At 39.3% G+C, this 23,222-nt stretch overlaps 1 protein-coding gene across 9 annotated transcripts in view; it reads left to right on the top strand.

Annotated features, from left to right (window-relative positions):
- The window catches only part of ANKRD46 (ankyrin repeat domain 46), a 37,471-nt gene extending 14,685 nt beyond the window's left edge, over positions 1-22,786 (top strand). For 6 of the 9 annotated variants that reach the window (XM_081258813.1, XM_081258815.1, XM_081258816.1 and 3 more), the window contains 4 exons: positions 10,504-10,604; positions 13,358-13,694; positions 15,184-15,342; positions 20,888-22,786. In XM_081258813.1, the coding sequence (XP_081114939.1) occupies positions 13,384-13,694; positions 15,184-15,342; positions 20,888-21,104 (687 nt within the window). In that variant the 5' untranslated portion in view covers positions 10,504-10,604; positions 13,358-13,383 and the 3' untranslated portion in view covers positions 21,105-22,786. The remainder of the gene's footprint in view (positions 1-10,503; positions 10,605-13,357; positions 13,695-15,183; positions 15,343-20,887) is intronic. The other 3 variants (XM_081258819.1, XM_081258818.1, XM_081258817.1) reach the window with 1 other exon arrangement.
- Positions 22,787-23,222: the final 436 nt, after the last annotated feature.

Here is a 23,222-nt window from a genome sequence, read left to right as displayed (position 1 = left end):
CAATGAACTTAATTGAGTGTACATTCAGCAAAGAATTATTGGATTCTCTCATGTCTAGATTTCAAGAAATAACATGTCAGGCACTGTGTAATCTGCCAGGGTGCACAGACAGGTCCGACCCATTTTTTGTCTTCTAGAGGAAGACTGTCAGGAATTTTAGAAAACGGTTCTGAACAAGTAACAAAGCTTTGTATGAACTGTTTTCTCCTGGTTATCTTCATAACTGTATAGAAGCTGCATGGCATATTGTAAATATTATAGACTAAATCTGAAGTCCACTCTGCCACATACAGTAATATGGCCTTAGACACATTAACTTTTCTGAGCCTTGGAAATTATTAAGACCACTCTATTAGAGAAGTATAGCTGCTGAAGATAAACAGACTGAAGAAATATATTATCGATATTTTGGGAAGGGGTTTAAATTATTGTTAAAATTTTTACTTGCGCACAGCTAAATTTCTTTTAGGTTGAGCTTTTTTTTTTTTTTTACCCTTTCCTAATCTCTGTGATCTGTGCAGTGCTTAGGTTTTAAGAAGAGTAATTCTAAAGTGCAAGCAGTTAGGATTTAATGAATTCATTGGATGTTCTTGTTTCATGGTTCTTTGACGTTATTTTATATTTTAAAAACAACTGTATCCTTTTAAAAGGGTAAGAATAACCAAGTGAGGTATAGTGAATACAGATTTGGGGGTTCCGTTTACTGTATGTCATTCTCAGTTCTAGTACTTCGACATTAGAAAATGCAGGCATTGAGATCAGGTAGCACATCTCTTCAGGTACGCCAGTTTTCCCTTGAATTTTGTTGAAGTGTGTGGTGCTTTGATCTCTGATCAAAGGTGCTATATAGGCATAAGGCTGTCAGTCCATTTGAACCATTTGTAGCACTTAGTCTTGCCTTTCCCAGTGACCTTTCAAAATGAAAAATAAATCAATACATTATGTATGGTTGGTGATATTGGGTATGGAAGACCAATTTAAAGATACGTTATAATAAGTATATGTTAAAATAGAACACGTTTTCTCCATTCGTTCTTTTTCTTTTTTCCATTTTTTTAACATCTTTCTTGGAGTATAATTGCTTTACAATGGTGTGTTAGTTTCTGCTTTATAACAAGGTGAATCAGCTATGCATATACATATGTTCCCATATCTCTTCCCTCTTGTGTCTCCCACCCTCTCTATCCCTCTCCTCTAGGTGGTCACAAAGCACCGAGCTGATCTCCCTGTGCTATGCAGCTGCTTCCCACTAGCTATCTGTTTTACTTTTGGTAGTGTATATATGTCCATGCCACTCTCTCACTTTGTCCCAGCTTACCCTTCCCCCTCCCCATATCCTCAGGTCCATTCTCTAGTAGGTCTGTGTCTTTATTCCTGTCTTGCCCCTAGGTTCTTCATGACCTTTTTTTTTTTCTTAGATTCCATATATATGTGTTAGCATATGGTATTTCTTTATCTCTTTCTGACTTACTTCACTCTGTATGACAGATTCTAGGTCCATCCACCTCACTACAAATAACTCAGTTTCGTTTCTTTTTATGGCTGAGTAATATTCCATTGTATATATGTGCCACATCTTCTTTATCCATTCATCTGTTGATGGACACTTAGGTTGCTTCCATCTCCGGGCTATTGTAAATAGAGCTGCAGTGAACATTTTGGTACATAACTCTTTTTGAATTCTGGTTTTCTCAGGGTATATGCCCAGTAGTGGGATTGCTGGGTCATATGGTAGTTCTATTTGTAGTTTTTTAAGGAACCTCCATACAGTTCTCCATAGTGGCTGTATCAATTTACATTCCCACCATCAGTGCAAGAGTGTTCCCTTTTCTCCACACTCTCTCTAACATTTATTGTTTCTAGAATTTTTGATGATGGCCATTCTGACCGGTGTGAGATGATATCTCATTGTAGTTTTGATGTGCATTTCTCTAATAATTAATGATGTTGAGCATTCTTTCATGTGTTTGTTGGCAATCTGTATATCTTCTTTGGAGCAATGTCTGTTTAGGTGTTCTGCCCATTTTTGGATTGGGTTGTTTGTTTTTTTGTTATTGAGCTGCATGAGCTGCTTGTAAATTTTGGAGATTAATCCTTTGTCAGTTACTTCATTTGCAAATATTTTCTCCCATCCTGAGGGTTGTCTTTTGGTCTTGTTTATGGTTTCCTTTGCTGTGCAAAAGCTTTTAAGTTTCGTTAGGTCCCATGTGTTTATTTTTGCTTTTGTTTCCATTTCTCTAGGAGGTGGGTCAAAAAGGATCTTGCTGTGATTTATGTCATAGAGTGTTCTGCCTATGTTTTCCTCTAAGAGTTTCATAGTTTCTGGCCTTACATTTAAGTCTTTAATCCATTTTGAGTTTATTTTTGTATATGGTGTTAGGGAGTGTTCTAATTTCATACTTTTACATGTCCCTGTCCAGTTTTCCCAAGCACCACTTATTGAAAAGGCTGTCTTTTCTCCACTGTATATTCTTGCCTCCTTTATCAAAGGTAAGGTGACCATATGTGCGTGGGTTTATCTCTGGGCTTTCTATCCTGTTCCATTGATCTATCTTTCTGTTTTTGTGCCAGTACCACACTGTCTTGATTACTGTAGCTTTGGAGTATAGTCTGAAGTCAGGGAGCCTGATTCCTCCAGCTCCATTTTTCATTCTCAAGATTGCTTTGGCTATTCAGGGTCTTTTGTGTTTCCATACAAATTGTGAAATTTTTTTGTTCTAATTCTGTGAAAAATGCCAGTGGTAGTTTGGTAGGGATTGCATTGAATCTGTAGATTGCTCTGGGTAGTAGACTCATTTTCACAATGTTGATTCTTCCAGTCTAAGAACATGGTATATCTCTCCATGTATTTATATCATCTTTAATTTCTTTCATCAGTGTCTTATAATTTTCTGCATACAGGTCTTTGGTCTCCTTTGGTAGGTTTACTCCTAGATATTTTGTTCTTTTTGTTGCAATGGTAAATGGGAGGGTTTTCTTAATTTCATTTTCAGATTTTTCATCATTAATGTATAGGAATGCCAGACATTTCTGTGCATTAATTTTGTATCCTGCTACTTTACCAAATTCATTGATTTGCTCTAGTAGTTTTCTGGTAGCATCTTTAGGATTCTCTGTGTATAGTATCATGTCATCTGCAAACAGTGACAGCCTTACTTCTTTTCCAAGTTGGATTCCTTTTATTTCTTTTTCTTCTCTGATTGTTATGGCTAAAACTTCCAAAACTATGTTGAATAAGAGTGGTGAGAGTGGGCAACCTTGTCTTGTTCCTGATCTTAGTGGAAATGGTTTCAGTTTTTCACCATTGAGGACGATGTTGGCTGTGGGTTTGTCATATATGGCCTTTATTATGTTGAGGAAAGTTTCCTCTATGCCTACATTTGCAGGGTTTTTATCATAAATGGCTGTTGAATTTTGTCAAAAGCTTTCTCTGCATCGATTGAGATGATCATATGGTTTTTCTCCTTCAATTTGTTAATATGGTGTATCACATTGATTGATTTGCGTATATAGAAGAATCCTTGCATTCCTGGAATAAACCCCACTTGATCTTGGTGTACGATCCTTTTAATGTGCTGTTGGATTCTGTTTGCTAGTATTTTGTTGAGGATTTTTGCATCTATGTTCATCAGTGATATTGGCCTGTAGTTTTCTTTCTTTGTGACATCTTTGTCTGGTTTTGGTATCAGGGTGATAGTGGCCTCGTAGAATGAGTTTGGGAGTGTTCCTCCCTCTGCTATATTTCGGAAGAGTTTGAGAAGGATAGGTGTTAGCTCTTCTCTAAATGTTTGATAGAATTCGCCTGTGAAGCCATCTGGTCCTGGGCTTTTGTTCGTTGGAAGATTTTTAATCACAGTTTCAATTTCAGTGCTTGTGATTGGTCTGTTCATATTTTCTATTTCTTCCTGGTTCAGTCTCAGAAGGTTGTGCATTTCTAAAAATTTGTCCATTTCTTCCAGGTTGTCCATTTTATTGGCACAGAGTTGCTCGTAGTAATCTCTCATGATCCATTGTATTTCTGCAGTGTCAGTTGTTACTTCTCCTTTTTCATTTCTAATTCTATTGATTTTAGTCTTCTCCCTTTTTTTATTTTTTGATGAGTCTGGCTAATGGTTTATCAATTTTGTTTATTTTCTCAAAGAACCAGCTTTTAGTTTTATTGATCTTTGCTATCTTTTGCTTCATTTCTTTTTCATTTATTTCTGATCTGATCTTTGTGATTGCTTTCCTTCTGCTAACTTTGGGTTTTTTTTGTTGTTGTTCTTTCTCTAATTGCTTTAGGTGCAAGGTTAGGTTGTTTATTTGAGATGTTTCCTGTTTCTTAAGGTAGGATTGTATTGCTATAAACTTCCCTCTTAGAACTGCTTTTGCTGCATCCCATAGGTTTTGGGTCGTCGTGTCTCCATTGTCATTTGTTTCTAGGTATTTTTTGATTTCCTCTTTGATGTCTTCAGTGATCACTTGGTTATTAAGTAGTGTATTGTTTAGCCTCCATGTGTTTGTATTTTTTACAGATCTTTTCCTGTAATTGATATCTAGTCTCATAGCGTCATGGTCGGAAAAGATACTTGATGCGATTTCAATTTTCTTAAATTTACCAAGGCTTGGTTTGTGACCCAAGATATGATCTATCCTGGAGAATGTTCCATGAGCACTTGAGAAGAATGTGTATTCTGTTGTTTTTGGATGGAATGTCCTATAAATATCAATTAAGTCCATCTTGTTTAATGTATCATTTAAAGCTTGTGTTTCCTTATTTATTTTCATTTTGGATGGTCTGTCCATTGGTGAAAGTGGGGTGTTGAAGTCCCCTACTATGATTGTGTTACTGTCGATTTCCCCTTTTATGGCTGTTAGTATTTGCCTTATGTATTGAGGTGCTCCTATGTTGGGTGCATAAATATTTACAATTGTTATATCTTCTTCTTGGATCAATGCCTTGATCATTATGTAGTGTCCTTCTTTGTCTCTTGTAATAGTCTTTATTTTAAAGTCTATTTTGTCTGATATGAGAATTGCTACTTCAGCTTTCTTTTGATTTCCATTTGCATGGAATATCTTTTTCCATCCCCTCACTTTCAGTCTGTATGTGTCCCTAGGTCTGAAGTGGGTCTCTTGTAGACAGCATACATACAGGTCTTGTTTTTGTATCCATTCAGCCAGTCTGTGTCTTTTGGTGGGAGCATTTAATCCATTTACATTTAAGGTGCTTATCCATATGTATGTTCCTATTCCCATTTTCTTAATTGTTTTGGGTTTGTTAATGTAGGTCTTTTCCTTCTCTTGTGTTTCCTGCCTAGAGAAGTTCCTTTAGCATTTGTTGTAGAGCTGGTTTGGTGGTGCTGAACTCTCTCAGCTTTTGCTTGTATGTAAAGGTTTTAATTTCTCCATCAAATCTGAATGAGATCCTAGCTGGGTAGAGTAATCTTGGTTGTAGGTTTTTCTCCTGCCACTCCTGTCCTGCAGAGTTTCTGCTGAAAGATCAGCTGTTAACCTTATGGGGATTCCCTTGTGTGTTATTTGTTGTTTTTCCCTTGCTGCTTTTAATATGTTTTCTTTGTATTTAATTTTTGATAGTTTGATTAATATGTGTCTTGGCATGTTTCTCCTTGGATTTATCCTGTATGGGACTCTCTGTGCTTCCTGGACTTGATTAACTATTTCCTTTCCCATATTAGGGAAGTTTTCAACTATAATCTCTTCAAATATTTTCTCAGTCCCTTTCTTTTTCTCTTCTTCTTCTGGGACCCCTATAATTCAAATGTTGGTGCGTTTAATATTGTCCCACAGGTCTCTGAGACTGCCCTCTGTTCTCTTCATTCTTTTTTCTTTATTCTGCTCTGCAGTAGTTATTGCCACTATTTTATCTTCCAGGTCACTTATCCGTTCTTCTGCCTCAGTTATTCTGCTCTTGATTCCTTCTGAGAATTTTTAATTTCATTCATTGTGTTGTTCATCATTGTTTGTTTGCTCTTTAGTTCTTCTAGGTCCTTGTTAAACGTTTCTTGCATTTTCTCTATTCTATTTCCAAGATTTTGGATCATCTTCACTGTCATTATTCTGAGTTCTTTTTGAGGTAGACTGCCTATTTCCTCTTCATTTATTAGGTCTGGTGGGTTTTTACCTTGCTCCTTCATCTCCTGTGTGTTTTTCTGTCTTCTCATTTTGCGTAACTTACTGTGTTTGGGGTCTCTGTTTCTCAGGCTGCAGGTTTGCAGTTCCTGTTGTTTTTGGTGTCTCCCCCCAGTGGCTAAAGTTGGTTCAGTGTGCAGGCTTCCTGGTGGAGGGTACTAGTTGTGCAGACTTCCTGGTGGAGGGTACTAGTGTCTGTGGTCTGGTGGATGAGGCTGGATCTTGTCTTTCTGGTGGGCAGGTCCACGTCTGGTGGTGTGTTTTGGAGTGTCTGTGGCCTTATTATGATTTTAGGCAGCCTCTCTGCTAATGGATAGGGTTGTGTTCCTGTCTTGCTAGTTGTTTGGCATAGGGTGTCCAACACTGTAGCTTGCTGGTCATTGAGTGAAGCTGGGTGTTGGTGTTGAGATGGAGATCTCTGGGAGATTTTCAGTTTGATATTATGTGGAGCTGGGAGGTCTCTTGTGGACCAGTGTCCTGAAGTTGGCTCTCCCAGCTCAGAGGCACAGCACTGACTCCTGGCTGGAGCACCAAGAGCCTTTCATCCACACGGCTGGCACAAGTTGGCCATCCCTGGTTTCATGTCAACATGATCTCAGGCACAAACCTCCTTGTTTTTCCATTTTGTCTTTAAGTTACTTGTTGAAACAACCGGCCCACGGTCCCCAGTACTGTCGCGGCTTCGGCTGCCAGGACCCCTCCAGAACCGGCAGCCTCAGTGAGGCCGCCCTCCCCTCGGTCTCCGGGGCAGTTCCGTGACAGCAGAGGGAAGAGACCCCGAGCCGGGAGTTCCAGCTCTTTGGAAACGTGGGCTCCGTTCTCTCCATTAGTTCTTAATACTTATCTTAAAGTTCTGTAGATTGACCTAACATTAACATAAAATAAAATATAAAGGAAAGAGAGTATTAACTAGAAGTTTCTTATCAAGCTGGGGACTCACAAGCTTTCACTAAAACCTCCTTATTGTTATGTGGGTTGAGACAAGTGCTGTTTGGCGTTAGGAGCTCTTGTTGCTTAGATCTGGGTGACTGCCTTGTCCCAAAGGATGAGTGCCTCCATCCTCATGAAGTTTCCTGGGCAGTGCCACAGAGCATGGAGTTGGAGTTTTAAATCTAAGCTGTGCCAGCCCTCTAAGATCTGACCCCCAAAGTCCTGCTTTTAACAATCCCAGGGAGTTAGCCTCTGAGCCAGTCATTGGACATTGTCCGTTATGGACACTGTCCCTTAGGAATCAGAACCAGGCCATGGTGAACAACCAGAGGACTTTCTGGGGCTTGACTCTTCCCATTATTGACTGTTCTTGTGGTTTTTCTTCTGCCAGGAGGAACCAGTTCTCTTTTTCTTTCCTGGAGGTCTTTACTCCTCACTAGATGTCACCCAGTTGTTAGAAACTGCTGTGTTACCAGAGGATCAGTGGTCTATGCAAGCTAGAGCACAGTTGAGGACTGTACCCAGCCCCAGGAGAGCAATAACTGTTATTTTTTGGGTGCTTAAGTCATACAGCTAGTAAGTAGCTGAATTGGGATTCAGACCCAGGCGTTCCAGCTCCAGATGCATTCTGGGTGGAGTAGCCAAGTTCTTTGAACGTCTGACAGTAGAGAAACCGCCTCTCTAGAGTGCTGTTCACTCCTGAAAGTAGCGCCTCTCAGGACAGTCAGACTGTGTCACGTCTCTCCTTTCTGCTTTCCCACCTCTAAAGCAGCCTCCAGTATGCCCGTATCCGTTCACAAGGTGACAGACTCAGCCTTCTGTGGATCTTGAAAGATATCACACATTAGTGCCTCTAACTCTGCCTGTGGAATGGTTCTTATGACACATTCCCTTTGGTAAATACCAGGGCTTCCACCTGAGCCCTTCCAAATGGTAGGTCCTACAAACTCTTCCATAAATAACCTCTTACTCTCCTAGCACCCAGAGAAATGGCCTCAAAGAAGACCTTCCTTCCTTCCTTCCTTCCTTCCTTCCTTCCTTCCTTCCTTCCTTTCTTCATGGAGATGAGCACATTTAGACTCAACAGTCTTTTCATCAAAATCTTTAGGCCTCTATATGACCCAGACATTGCACTCCTGGCCATTTATCCCAGAGAAATGAAGACTTAGTATAAAAATACGTACCTGAATGTTTTTAGAAGCCTTAACGTAACACCCCAAAACTGGAGATAATCAGATGTCCTTCAGTAGGTAGACAGTTAAACTGTGGTACATCCATACCTTGGAATACTACTCAGCAGTAGAAAAGAAACAAACTGTTGATACAGACAACAACCCAGATAAATCTCCAGAGAATTATGTTGAGTGAAAAAAAAATCCTCAAAGGTTACATACTGTATGGCTCTATTTATGTAACACTCTAGAAATGACAGAATTATAGTAATGGAAGACAGTAGTGGTTTCCAGGGGATAAGGAGAGGTAGGGGCAGGAGGGGAGTAGGTGTGGCTGTAAGAGGGCAGAGATCCCGGTGGGGCTGGAAATGTTCTGTATCCTGACAGTATCAGTGTCAATATCTTGGTTGTGATATGGTACTGCTGTTGCTTCACTCTGTGTTACCATCAGGGGACACTGATCTCTCTGTATTGTTTCTTACAACTGAATTTGAATGTACAATTATCTGAAAATAAAAAGTTTAATTTAAAAAACCTTTAGTCCTCTTCACCCTTTGGACAATAGTTAACGTGTCCCGATTTTTATTCATTTCTATTATTTCTTGGGGAATCTATCAGTAGCTTTCTAGTGGTTTATTTAGGGTCTTCAGCATTTTCTTGGCAGGTTTCTAGTAATTAGGTCTAATGCATTTATATAGTATTGAGTTTGAAATCACATAAATTTGTAATTTGATCGTTTGTTTTCTTACGTGACCTTGTCATATCAAAAGAAACTGGCAGAAAATGGTCTTTCTTATGGATTTATGGAAACATTAGGATTACTTTGGGGACACATAACTATATAATCTATAATTCTTATCTCCAAATAAACAGCTACACTTGTCCTTTTCATAATATAAATCCTACTATCTTCAGAATAACCCCTGTACCATTTTAACATTGAAAAAGCCACATCTTATATTAATATATTAGAGAGAGACTTTAGTCATGAAGACTCAGCTCTAGCGGGCAGGACAAAAAAGGAAAATAGTAGGCTTTGGGTGAACACAGACTATTTGTTCAGGGAAATCAATGAAGTGGCTCAGTGATAATGAAGTCTGTCTAAACTGGTATTACAGACTTGCAGAAATATAGGGAACAGTTGAAGAGGGTTGAATGTTTTGTGTATTATCATGTCATCATGGTATTTGCTGAACTGTCGTGGGACTGGTCCTCACATGTAGTTTGTCTTCACTTCCAACCTCACACTGATAGCCCTTATGATACAACCTGACTTACATATGGCAAATGGAGCTTCATAAAATGCCATTGATTATTCCCTATAAGTTTATTTAAAGGGACTTGATGACAGCGTAAGTGACTAGTAAAAGTCATGAATTTCAGCTGGAACTATAAATTTGGGATTTAGACTTTATATCCCAAATTCACCACTTAGCATATTATCTGGAACATTTTGGGCACACAGTAAATGTTTGCCTAACAAATTACTATTGATTTTTTGTGGTCCATGCTGCCTGTCCGTGACCCCCTCGCTTCCACGTTCCCTCAAGAGAAGAGTGCAGTGGGACTGACGGGGGACTCTCCAAATGTCAGTGACCTAAGGGGAAACCTGAGGGGGGGTCCCAGCGAAAGTGTGAGCGTGGGGCTGCACCGAGATGCAGGAGGGGTGGGGTCAGGCATGTGGAAAAGACTGCAGATAGATTTGAGCCAGTTTTCTTTCACACTGAAAAGAAAAGGTAGGGGGACAATGTCAGGAGGAGATTTAAGTACCAGTATTCAAGATAGATTAGACATTTTTTTTTCTTAAATGTACCTGTCTGGTTTAAACACAAGTATTGGTTGTTTTTAATTTTTTCCCCCACTGCAAATAGCATTATTTCTAAAATTGCTTTAGCGGGCTAACCTGAGATGTAGCCACCATTTATAATGGGAAAAATATGCAATCCAGATTCTGGTAAGTTAGAGTGAATTTTCAGAGCGCAGTTTCTCCCCTATTGACGGTAACATAATCTGGCTCTCTTTCTTTCATCTTTCTGACCGTGCTTTCTTGTTAGTGGGCAACAGAGCTTCTCCTTATTAAGCCCATCTTTCCTCCTTTTCACCACTTTATTACTCATCATTGACTTTAGTAGCCTCATAAGTTGATGCCTTACCCATAGGTTTTCTGGAAAATATCTACAGGTCCCTGTACCTTGTCCATGTTTAGTAGAATAGCAAGTCCTTTTTCACACCACATCTTTGTTATAACTGAATTTTCTATTTATTATAGATCCTTGCAGGCACATTTCTGGATAGTCTGTTGAACCTTCTTAAGAATTCAGAGAAACTGCCGTGTGACCACGGAGAGAAAGATCTAATCTTAAGGCTTGCGTGAGTATTTTCTACTGTGGACTCCCTCACAACATGTGAAAGCTTCAGTGAACTGTGGCCTTGCTTTTGGGCAGATTCAGTTCTATAGTCAAGATGAAAAATGTTATCTATCATTGGGCTTATTAACTTTGGAGGTTAGTAGTTTCTCAAGGACACAAAGAAATCACAAAATAAACCATGCTTATTCTCACTTAAAAAATAGACAAGAAGGACTTGTCCTTTTTACTGAGCTGATATTCGAAAGAATCCCAGTCTGCAAACCACAAGAATTCTTAACTGTTTGAACCAAAAAGACCAAGTAGATTGTTTTTCATTATCTATTCTTAGAGAATTTAACCGAAACACGGTACCTCTTGAAAAGCACTTGATATGTGGTATTTTAATTTTTTAAAAGCTTGTGATACCTCTGTCTTTTTTATGATCCAATCCAATGACTACCGTAGGGGAAAATAGGGAGATTACCCTTGAAAGAGAATTCTTGACTGTTTTTTTGAGAAACATCTTCCCATTGGGTTAATTTCTTTAAAAAGCATTATATAGTATCGTAATCTGAGGTTTGTCTTCTCTTGAGCCCTGTAATTCTTAATCATAAACATATTTTCCCGTTATTTAGAATTATCCTTAACAGCTCCTTCTCACCCTTTATATCCAACAGGTCACTGAGTTGTGTTCATTCTAACCAGTGTATCCCTCTCCAGTATGCTCCCTTCTCTCTGCCACTGCCTTAGATCAGGCTATCATCATTTCTTGCCTGGATCTCTACAATGACGTACTGATTGATCTCCCTGTCTCCAATCTTGACCCCCTCCAAACTAACCTCTCTGTATTGCCAGAAAGTCATCTTTCTGAAACACTAATTTACTAAGACCATGCCATTTCCTTGACTTAAAATCCTTCAATGGCTCCTTACTAAAATTCAGGTATAATAAATCTTACTATGGACTTGTTAGGAAGATTAAATAAAATTCATTAAGACCCCTTAACGCAGTGCCTGGCTCAGAACAGGCTCTCAGTCTGTGTTAATGTTTCCCCCTTGCACGCATGGCAGCAGCAGAGCTTAAGGTGGCCCAGGAATAGAGGGACAGTGGCTCTGCTGGAAACCAGGCCAAAAGGAGTAGGGGCCAAGAATCTCACCGAACTCCAGAGCCAGGCTTTCCTAAATCCCCGGGAGGTTAGGCACAATAGATTGATCTAGCATCCAGTTCCATCTGTGTTCCAGGAAGACTTTGCCTGATAAATTATAAGCCAAGCTCATCTGTGACTAAGCTTTTTTAACCTTAGAGTAAGGGAGCCATCTTAACAAACATCGGTCTCTGCCTTTGTGTTTTCTTTTTTTTTTTTTTTTTTTTTTTTGCGGTACGCGGGCCTCTCACTGTTGTGGCCTCTCCCGTTGCGGAGGACAAGCTCCGGACGCGCAGGCTCAGTGGCCATGGCTCACGGGCTCACGGGCTCAGCCGCTCCGCGGCATGTGGGATCCTCCCAGACTGGGGCACGAACCCGCATCCCCTGCATCGGCAGGCGGACTCTCAACCACTGCGCCACCAGGGAAGCCCCTGTGTTTTCTTGTTTTGGTTTGTTTTCTCTTTAACTTCTTAGTAAAGTTTCTTTTGTCAGGCTTTAACTTTTTCTTAAATGAACCAAGGAAGGGACAATTGCAGGTGGAGTGGAGACACATCCACACGCATGCACGCACGCACACACGCACGCATGCACTGAGAGACCAAGGAATTGCTGAGGGCAGGGAAGTATCAATGAAGGATGTGTGGAAACACCTACTGGTGAACCGAGGCTACTCAGATGGGTAAAGTATTAGCATGGACACAGCTGGGATTGCTGCCTTTTCCTGCCTCTGCATTCCCACAGAGACCTGTTTTTCCTCATCTCTCCATCTTCAGACAGTGGGAGTTTGGCAAAATCAGATATTTAGATAACCACAGAACAAAGCAGAATAGGACCAATACTGTAAAAAGGACAGAATTCTTAATTTCATGATATTTCCAGTTTTTAAATTTAGTTTGTTGCCTTCCTTAGCTTTTCTCTTTCTATGAAAACTTTGAAGTTTATGCTCTAAACACAACATTTAGCAGGTCCTTATTGAGTGTGAATTAAGTTATTGTTTTTTTCATGCTGATTTAGTTAACTTTTGAGCTGATAATTCTGTTTTACCATATAGAATATCTCAAATACAATAAAAAGCAAATACATGAAAGAGAATTACTTTGTTTTAAATAAGAATCTCTACCAGTAGTAGCATTTGTGTGGGTGTATGTGCATGTATAGGTAGTTTTATGAAGTTTAAGGAACATGCTGTCTTTGTCTTCTGACGATGTAATAAACTTAAATCTAAGCACTTATATCTTGCTTCACTTTAAAAAAGCTCAATCCAGGGACTTCCCTGGCGGTCCAGTGGTTAAGACTCCACGCTTCCAATGCAGGGGATGCAGGTTTGATCCCTGGTTGGGGAACTAAGACCCACGTGCCGCGTGGCATGGCCAAAAAAAAAAAAAATCTCAGTCTTTTTATACGATGAAAAGTGAAATACGGCTTTATGGTAATTTAATTGCAATTTTGATTCAACAGATATGAAAAAAATGAGACACTTTAATGGAAAATAAAATATAATAATTGATAGTGAGGTAATTTATTAGAGGCAGGAGGCCAAGAAGGAAAAGAAATAGCGCTTTTCTAAATGACTTCATTGTCCTGATTTAGTTGACTTCTCTGAATCTTGCTCACCTCATATTTCATTACAGGCACATTCCGTCACCACATCTGAACAATGTCCTACGTTTTTGTGAATGATTCTTCTCAGACTAATGTGCCCCTGCTACAAGCCTGTATTGATGGAGACTTTAACTACTCCAAGAGGCTTTTGGAAAGTGGCTTTGACCCAAATATCCGTGACAGCAGGGGCAGAACAGGCCTTCACCTCGCAGCAGCCCGAGGGAATGTAGACATCTGCCAGTTATTACATAAATTTGGTGCTGATCTCCTGGCCACAGATTATCAGGGAAACACAGCTCTTCATCTCTGTGGCCATGTGGATACTATTCAATTCTTAGTTTCCAATGGACTCAAAATTGATATTTGGTAAGTTCTGTGGTTTTTGAAGTCTTGTCACTTCTCCCCATTAGTCTGTCAAGCAATGATCTAATCTTGGAGTCTGTTGATTTTGTTTCCTCACTGATCGAGCCTAGTGACAAGTTCAGAAGGGTATTGAGGACCATGAGTGAGGGAACAAGAGGCTGACTTCTAGATTTATGCTGAAGCAGTGTATGTTTTTCTATGAAAATAGTGGCTAGGTTCTGCTACTAATTAATTGTGTATTGTAAGACAAGGGCAAAAGAAGAAAAGAACTAACATTTGTTGAAAATCTCTTACGACCTGGGTGCTGCACATACTGTGTTTAGCTCATTTAATCCTCAGAATGAATAACTCTTAAGGTAGGTATTCATTTTATAGATGAAATAATTGAGACAAGCATTCTGGGTTAAATGACTTAACAAAGGTCACACAGCTGGAATTTGAACCTAGTTCCACCTGATTCCAAAGCTTGTTTGCCTTCTATCGTATAATTTACCATGCTAGCTTCATAATCTCTCTGGGGTGCTCACAGTCCTTTTGATACTGAACAATTTGAAGAAGTAGTAGTTTTTTTGGTTTGTTTTAGTGATTCCTTGTTATCAGGCCACTTTAAAAAGTGACCTTGACCTTTAAGCTACAGTTTCATGTTGCCCTAATTTATTGGTGCTATAATGTCCCTAAATCTGAATAAGACAGTAAATGGTTCGGCTGCTACAGAACAGGATGTGGTGGGAATTAACTATAGGATTCAGTGTTACTTGGGCTCTCTCCTGTTGTTAAATAGCTAGGTGAACCAAAGCAGCTTATTTGATTGCTTTTGAGCATGGGTGTTTTTTTTGTTGTTTGTTTAATTCTTAGACATTAATATATATATATATATATATACACACACACATACATACATACATACATACATACATACACCCTTGGGCTTCCCTGGTGGCACAGTGGTTGAGAGTCTGCCTGCCGATGCAGGGGACACGGGTTCGTGCCCCGGTCTGGGAAGAGCCCACATGCCATGGAGCGGCTAGGCCCGTGAGCCATGGCCGCTGAGCCTGCGCATCCGGAGCCTGTGCTCCGCAACAGGAGAGGCCACAACAGTGAGAGGCCCACGTACCGCAAAAAAAAAAAAAAAAAAAAAAAAAAAATATATATATATATATATATATATATATATGTATACACCCTTCTCATGAAATATATAAATGTCAGATAAGGATGAATCTAGAATTTTCCAATTAATTTCTAGGAAGATGCCCTTCTTTTCTTTTATTTATTCTCACTTATGTACTCTTGCCTGTATATATGTATTTTTCCTTTTTCCCTAAAAGGAAAAAGAAAAAAGGTTAACTCAAAATTCAGGTTCCAACTCAACCGCTGGTTCTGCTCTGTGTTTTAATTTTGAGTTAATGGGGCCCATGCCCTCCTCAGTGAGATCAACACAAATGGCTACCAACAGTATAATATAACCTCTTTGTTTTTATGAACTTTTTAGCAATCATCAAGGTGCTACACCCCTAGTTCTGGCAAAGCGCAGGGGAGTGAATAAAGATGTCATCCGATTGCTGGAATCTTTGGAAGAACAGGAGGTAAAAGGATTTAACAGAGGAACTCACTCAAAACTGGAGACTATGCAGACAGCTGAGAGTGAAAGGTACTTAAGATATCATTTTTTTAAGGGGCGAGTCACTTCAAGCGAATCTTTTATGACAACTTTTTGTCAGCTTTATATTTATTTGCTTTCAAGTAAAGTGCTTTGATACTTTCTTTGAACTTATATTTGCCCTTCTGGCTCCAGATTACAATTGAAAAGCTATTAACGGAAAGTACTGTGTGCCCACATGCACAGAATGTTCTGTTAGCCACTGGGCAGGGCAGCCTGCTCTATTGGTAGTACAAGTGAGAAGAGCTGCATAAGAGGGAGGGAAACAGGAGTCTGAGAATTTAAGTACAGATCACAAAAAGAATGGAATTTCGAAAAAGGAGGAGAAAGATAAGTCAGGACAAGAACTTGGACAGTATTAGAAAAGACCAAAAAGCTACCTTTCCAAGGTAGGGGATTGAAGTGCTGAGGAAAAGTAAAAGAGGAGGAGAGTAAGGCAAGACTTAACACAGTTGCGTGATGTGAAAGTGACTTACATGAGATGGAGCGATGGAAATGTGGGGAATTGAAGCTAAGAGGTAGTGACTGACAGGGTCGCAGACGTCTCATCATTTCTCACCCAGAAGCAGTTTAGACCATAGTTCAGGGAGCTCTGGAAAGGCGACCAGTCATCTTTTCTCTGGCATCATGGGCTCAACAGGTAACGTCTCTAGGCCACACTTAGTTGTACTAGCATGTACTTTGGTTGACCACCATGGAGCTTAAGCTTTCCAGGTATTACAGGGGAGGAAGGATGATGAGCTTTACAGTCTCCTCCCAAAATTTTCAGTGGACTAGGGCCCTCATGAGCTATTGACCCAGTAGCACATTGACCAAGACTTGGAATTAGGAGCCTATGGTCCACTTAGACTGTTGGGATCACTGTTTCTGGGAGTTCCAGATGAAACCCTCTGTTTTTCATAGTTCACCCTTAATTTGATTCTTCTGTGCCCGTGACTCCTTTCCTCCCTCTTCATGGACTGCCTGGTGTGCTCGTTGGGGACTGTTGATTCTGCTCTCAAGTTTAGGATTATTTTGTTTGTTACAAATACTTATTCTTGTCCAAAGAAATTAAACAGTTTTACTTCTAGAACATGTTCCTTATGAGTTATCACTGAAGGCTGGCAAGGACATAAAATAAGAAGCCAGAGGTGCATTGGCAAGCCCTTCTTTCACCTGTGTGCTCTGGATTGGCAGTCAGGGTGCTATAAGCAATTCAATAACATTGAGTTATCTGTTTTTTGTTAAAGATCATGTTCTTGCAAAATAACTTAAAATTTATTTTCGAAACTACTTTAAGCTCCTTTACTGTGAAAAATGTCCGAGAATGTGCATTTTCTTGGTATATATTCAGGACTTTGCTTGGTATATTTTGTTAATAGCCAATTTCTTGTCATCTCTTTATTAGAAATACACTTTATTTTGCCTCAGTTGTGATTACTTATTAACTAAGAAGTGATTAGTCCTTTGAGCAACGCAATATGAAGTATTTATTCCTACTTCTTTCACGTACCTGCCGTTGCACTTCAGCATGAGAACCTGCATTATTTACGGCATTACGTAAAGCCTGTCCTTTGAAACTTGAATTATTAATACTTGTACTACCTAGTTGTCCTATCTTACTCATGCCCTTCAGTGTCATGGTAGGAAGGTGTGGTTGAAGCTTCAATTAAAAAGCTTAAAGCAGCATCATTGGTTATTAGGGAAAATGCAGATCAAAACCACAGTGAAATACCACTTCATCATACCCAATTGGATGGCTACAATCAAAAAGGTGGACAATAACAAGTACTGGCAATGATGTGAAAAAATTCGAACCGTCATACATTGCTGGTGGGAATGTAAAGTAGCATAGCTGCTGTGGAGGACAGTCTGGCAGCTCCTCAAAAAGTTACACAGAGTTACCATACGACCCAACAATTCTACTTTTAGGTATACACCCAAGAAAATTGAAAACACATGTCCACACAAAAACTTGTACATGAATTTCATAGAAGCATTATTTATAATAACCAAAAGGTGGAAACCACCCAAAAGTCCATCGATGATGAGTGGATAAACAAATGGTCATCTATCCATCTAGTGAGACATTATTCCACCATAAAAAGGAATGTAATACTGATACGTGCTACAACGCGGATGAGCTTTGAAAACATGCTACATGAGAGAAGCCAGACACAAAAGGCCAAATATCATATGATTCCATTTATATGAAGTGTCCATAATCAGCAAATAGAAAGTCGTGGTTGCCAGGAGCAGGGGAAGGGGCAGTGGGAAGTGGCTGCTGAAGGTACAGAGTTTGTTATAGAGGCGACCAAAGTGTTCTAAAATTAGATGGTGGAGATGGGTCTACAACTTTGCGAATTACTAAAAACCACTGAATCATGTACTTTAATTTTTTTAATTTTACTTATTTTTATTTTTGGCTGTGTTGGGTCTTCGTTGCTGTGTGCAGGCTTTCTCTAGTTTCAGCGAGCGGGGGCTACTCTTCATTGTGGCGCGTGGGCTTCTCATCGCGGTGGCTTCTCTTGTTGCGGAGCATGGGCTCGAGGCACACGGGCTTCAGTAGTTGCAACATGCAGTCTCAGTAGTTGTGACGTGTGGGCTCAGAAGTTGTGGCTTGCGGGCTCTAGAGCACAGGCTCAGTAGTTGTGGCGCATGGGCTTAGTTGCTCCGCGGCATATGGAATCTTCCCGGACCAGGGATGGAACCTGTGTCCCCTGCATTGGCAAGTGGATTCTTAACCACTGCACCACCAGGGAAGCCCCTGAATCACATACTTTAAAAAGATGAATTTTATAGTATATGAATTACATCAATTTAAAAAAAGTGAGGGACGGACTTCCCTGGTGGCACAGGGGATAGGACTCCACGCTTCCAGTGCAGGGGGTCTGGGTTTGATCCCTGGTTAAGGAACCAGATCCCACATGCATGCTGCAACTAAGAGTTTGCATGCCACACTAAGGAGCCCACGTGCTGCAACTATGGAGCTGGTGAGCTGCAACTAAGGAGCCTGCGAGCCACAACTAAGGAGCCGGCCTGCCACAACTAAGACCCTGTGCAACCAAATAAATATTTTTTAAAAAATAAAAAAAGTGGGGGAAAAGCTTAAAGGGATTGGCTAGTACATGGCATTGTGGCATAGCTGTGTAATGATTAGCCTTTTCTAGAACAGGAGATAAAGCAAAATTTTGAATGTATTTAGTATTTTCCAGTTCCCTTATGATTCCCTGAAACATAGCATAACTTCTTAAGGGCCTATCAGTCACGTTGATGAAAAACATTTCCCCACAGCCCCTTATATCCTAAGTTTAATTAGTTCCTTTTTACTCTGTAGGTATGGGATAACAGACAGTGTAGGTGACACATGTACAAAAAAGATTACCCGTGCACACACAGACCATCATGCTAGAATCAGGTATTTCCTAGACAGTAGAAAACATTTCATTGGATCAGGTTGCTATAGACAGTTCTGATTGGCAAAACTTCATGGGCTCCTAGAGAACGTGCAACTGAATTCTCATTTTACAGGTCCCTACCCCACCCGCCACTGTCCAAAAGTAGAGTGTTCCTAGGAAAACTTTCCTTAAGCTGAGATGGCATAAAGCAATTGCCTTAGGACTCATCTTACTAATGGATGCACAAAATAAATCGAGATAAAGCACAGGTGCTCACAGACACAGTTCAAAGATATTGCAGCTGGATGCTGAGTGTAGTTCCTGGGGAAAGAGCTTGGTGGTGCCACTCTTGCTGCAAAATAAACATTGAACACTGTTTTTGCTTTTCGCCTTTTTTTGTATAAAAGCAAAAATTCTCTTGGGATTACTTTCAGTTAGCAAACACTGGTAGTAGTGTAGATGTTTCTTAAAAGTGAGGTTGGGCTTCCCTGGTGGCGCAGTGGTTGAGAGTCCACCTGCCGATGCAGGGGACGCGGGTTCGTGTCCCGGTCCGGGAGGATCCCACATGCTGCGGAGCGGCTGGGCCCGTGAGCCGTGGCCGCTGAGCCTGCGCGTCTGGAGCCTGTGCTCCGCAACGGGAGAGGCCACAGCAGTGAGAGGCCCACGTACCGCAAAAAAAAAAAAAAAAAGTGAGGTGGCATAAAGCAAACTTTCAAAAAATGGGGGATACCTGTATATCTAACACTTTTAAGTACGAGAGCATGTTGACTCAGACGTAGTCAATAAATTTCATGTAAGTCAAAATTAACCTCTCCTGAACTTCTTAAAGTTCTAATCTTATTTTTGAACTTGCTTGAGTTTTCTTTAAATTTTTGTGTTGTTGTAGATTCCCCTTGAAAATTTCTTCTCCTATTCAAAAGATAAATATAAAAAAAAAGTTTGGATGTCAAACAGATTGGCCCATTAAGAAATCACCTTCCCATGATTAGAGAAGACTCTAAATGCCAGTAAACGCTGAAGTGCCTTTGTTTAACAGTGTCAAGAAGTAAAATAAAGTTGTAGGTTACCAAAAAAAAAAAAACAACTGTCAATTTTGCATGATAAACCAGACTCTTAAGACATTGTTTTGTGCTGTTTCCATTGTTCTGCCCCAAGGTGGTTGGAAGAACATGAAGAGAAGGAGTTTAGGAAGGATAATAACAACGGTAGATAGTTGATACCTATGATTATGGTCATTGTGGCTTTAATCTAAATGATACCCTGTTGTTGGTCCTGCACGTTGTGACATAATTGTGGGTGCTAATCCCTTAGAGCTTCAAATTCATCACTGTGCAGCCATCCAAATACCAATGTCAGATATACTGTATTTGTAGTGGTCATATTTCTCACTTATATAGTTACGAAAACCTGAATCAGTGTTTTTATGGTATTTGTGCTACCTTATTTTCAACTAGACTCAGCCTTTATATAGAAGAGAAATAAACATATTTTGTGTTATTCTCCAAGATAGAACTAAAACCAGTAGGAGGAACCTATTAAGAGGAATTCCTAATGGCTGGCCCAGTCCAAGTGTACAACAGACTGAAGAGTAAGCATCCATTACTAGAGTATTACAGTTTAAAGAAGGAATTCCTTCATTGGTCAGATTATTGAACTAAATTAATAAAAATTCCCTTTTCACTTTAAGAGTCACATACTTTATAGAACAGTTTTTTAGATTTGCCCGTCTTTGCTTATTTCCATTAACATGACTTCTCAAATTTTGAATCATCGTGTTGAATTCTAAATTCCAAATAACCAAATGTGTTTTGCTTTAGTACCTGGTGTAAACAACTCATTTGACCTACTTCAAGACTTCTGCTTGGGACGTTTTTATTAGAAAAGGATTTTTAACTGACTCTTCTAGATACTAAGCCAAGAAACATAATCATTACTGTTTAGCAGTTTATAGTTGAAGTTAGATTGTCCAGATACCTGCATGTATATAAATCAGTACACAAATGGGTGAGAATATATATATATATATATATAAGTCAGTTTTCTTCTTGTAAATATTGTATTTTAAGGTTGGTCTTTTCTAAACAATGCAGTTCCTATGGTTTTATGTTTTTGAAATGTGTTGTTTCACGCCCTTTCTTTTCCCTTTGCTTCTCTCACAGTGCCATGGAAAGCCATTCCCTCCTCAATCCCAACCTGCAGCAAGGTGAGGGGGTCCTGTCCAGCTTCCGAACCACGTGGCAGGAGTTTGTAGAGGATCTGGGCTTCTGGAGGGTGTTGCTCTTGATCTTTGTCATTGCTCTGCTGTCTCTTGGCATCGCCTACTATGTGAGTGGGGTGCTACCCTTCGTGGAAAACCAGCCTGAACTGGTGCATTAGAAGAGCCCATGGGAGAGGAGGCAGATGCCAGTGTCCTGGCTTCCATTGTTTGTTCTCAGTTTCTCAAAGTTTTCTCTTGGTGCAAGGCAGTGAGGGCTGTACATTTTTTCTTTTTGCAGTTTTACACATTGTAATCCTTGTAGAAGAACTAACTACATACTGTAGTCAAGTATACTGTCCTAAAGCTACCTCCAACTCAGCCTGACTTCTTAGGAAAGGCTCTGCATAGCCTTGTTTGATAAAAACATGGAAGTGACTAAAGAATGAGAGATAGAGGATGAGACTAGGAAATCCTTGCTACAGAAACCTTACCCTAACATAAGACCAACTAAAGTGAAGTGTTTGAAGGTTGTCTTATATGATTAGTTTTGATTGGTAGTTTTGTTTTGTTTTTGTTTATTTTTGCAAGAGCTGCTTTTCTCTTTTTATTTACTTTCTCTGGGGAATATCGGGGGCGGGGGCTAGGGGAAAATGAAGCATTCAGCTTAAAACTTGAAGTGCTTTTTTCAAATCCTGTAGAGCAAATCAGTATTTTTGGAATGTTTGGTTTGTTTTAATATTTTCAAGTCTAGTCACATACCAAACAGAACTTTTGAAAATGAGCTGTATTTTCCTCAAAAATGACTGATTTGATCTTATATTTATTTGTTTTTAGGATAATTTTGATTTTTTTCTAAGCTACTTCGCTTGTTGTTGATATCTGTGACGAACTTGAGAAGTTCATTTTGTTCATTTGTCAGTTTCCCCTAGTGTTTATTTCAGAGTTATTCTATTCATCAAAAATGCAGTCAGAAAACTTTCTCTACTCAGTAGTTAGCAGGGGAAAATAATTCTGATGTTTAAATGTCACTGTAATTCTGTAGTCCTATTATTATGGTGAAAAATTCAGTTCTATAAGCTAGCTGTGTTGTCACAATTGTATTGTAGTTCATAATTTTTTCATTTTATGTGCAATCCTGTTCAGAGGCCCTGTTAGAATTGTGGTGACAATCCCATCCATGTCAGTTGTTCTCTGATGGCAAGAATGGATGGTGTATTTCTGAATTAACAGTGTTGAACACTATTGTACTAGGTGTCATAAACTCTTTATGAATGCTAATATTATGTAAATTGAAATATGGCCCCCAAACTTTATTGCAGCTTTTAGCAGTTTGAAGTCCTCTTTTGTTAATGATTCTGCTATGTTTTTTTTTTTCTGCTATGTTTAAGTCATATTCTTGAGTTATTAAAAAAGGATATGAAGACTTGAGAATTATTCATTGGGTGTAGTCAGAAAATTATAGTGAAAGAACTAATGGTTTTATTTTTTAGAACATAAGTCATCTAAGCTACTGCTAATTGAATTGTTGCTAGAATTAGAAATTATAATTTAAAGCAGAATTGGTATTTCTGTGATTCTTTTTGCTTCTTAATATTTTCTCTTTTGCATTTATATATCTAGGATTGAGGCATTTTTCTTTCATGTGACTTTATCCTGTCTTAAAGAGCTGTTCTAAAATTCCTGATTTACCTGGCTGCCTCAGGATCAGCTCATAGCATCTTGCTTTTAGGTTAGATACAAACAAAATTAATCATACTTGGTGTAAATACAGCAAACCGTGGATGTTAGAATGGAGAGCACTAGAACTCAAAGTATATTCAGATTAAAAGCTTTGGAATTAGCTTTGCTTTTGTTTGTAACTCTAAACAGATGTGCAAAATTGGTTAACATGTATGTAAATATATTGCATTTTTTAAAGATTTATGTTTCCTTTTAAGAGCTCATTTCTTTGTATTCTATTCTCTGCATTCAGTATTCAGTAATACTACCAATAAACGTATTTATAATCTCTTAATCACAATCTGTTTGCTTAGGTATCGTTTTTCTTTTAATTTAGGATTTTTTTAAGTGGGTTCCAATTGGCTGTTCATAAAAACAAAGTTTTTTTTTTTAAACCTGATGTAATAGTTATATCACGTTTCACGTATGTTAGCCTTATAAATGTTCTGACACTAATTTGGTTGAATTGCTTTTGGATTAGGCACCTCCCAATTTTACAGGTCAGTTCACGTGCCTCATCTCATTTCATCCTTATGTTCACCCTACCCCTGCTGTATTTCCCCATTTTATAAGATGAG

This window comes from Mesoplodon bidens (assembly GCF_964165515.1).
Source record: "Mesoplodon bidens genome assembly, chromosome: 16".
NCBI lineage: Eukaryota > Metazoa > Chordata > Mammalia > Artiodactyla > Ziphiidae > Mesoplodon > Mesoplodon bidens.
Note: the sequence above shows the minus strand (reverse complement) of the source record. Positions and strands in the feature narration are given on the sequence as shown.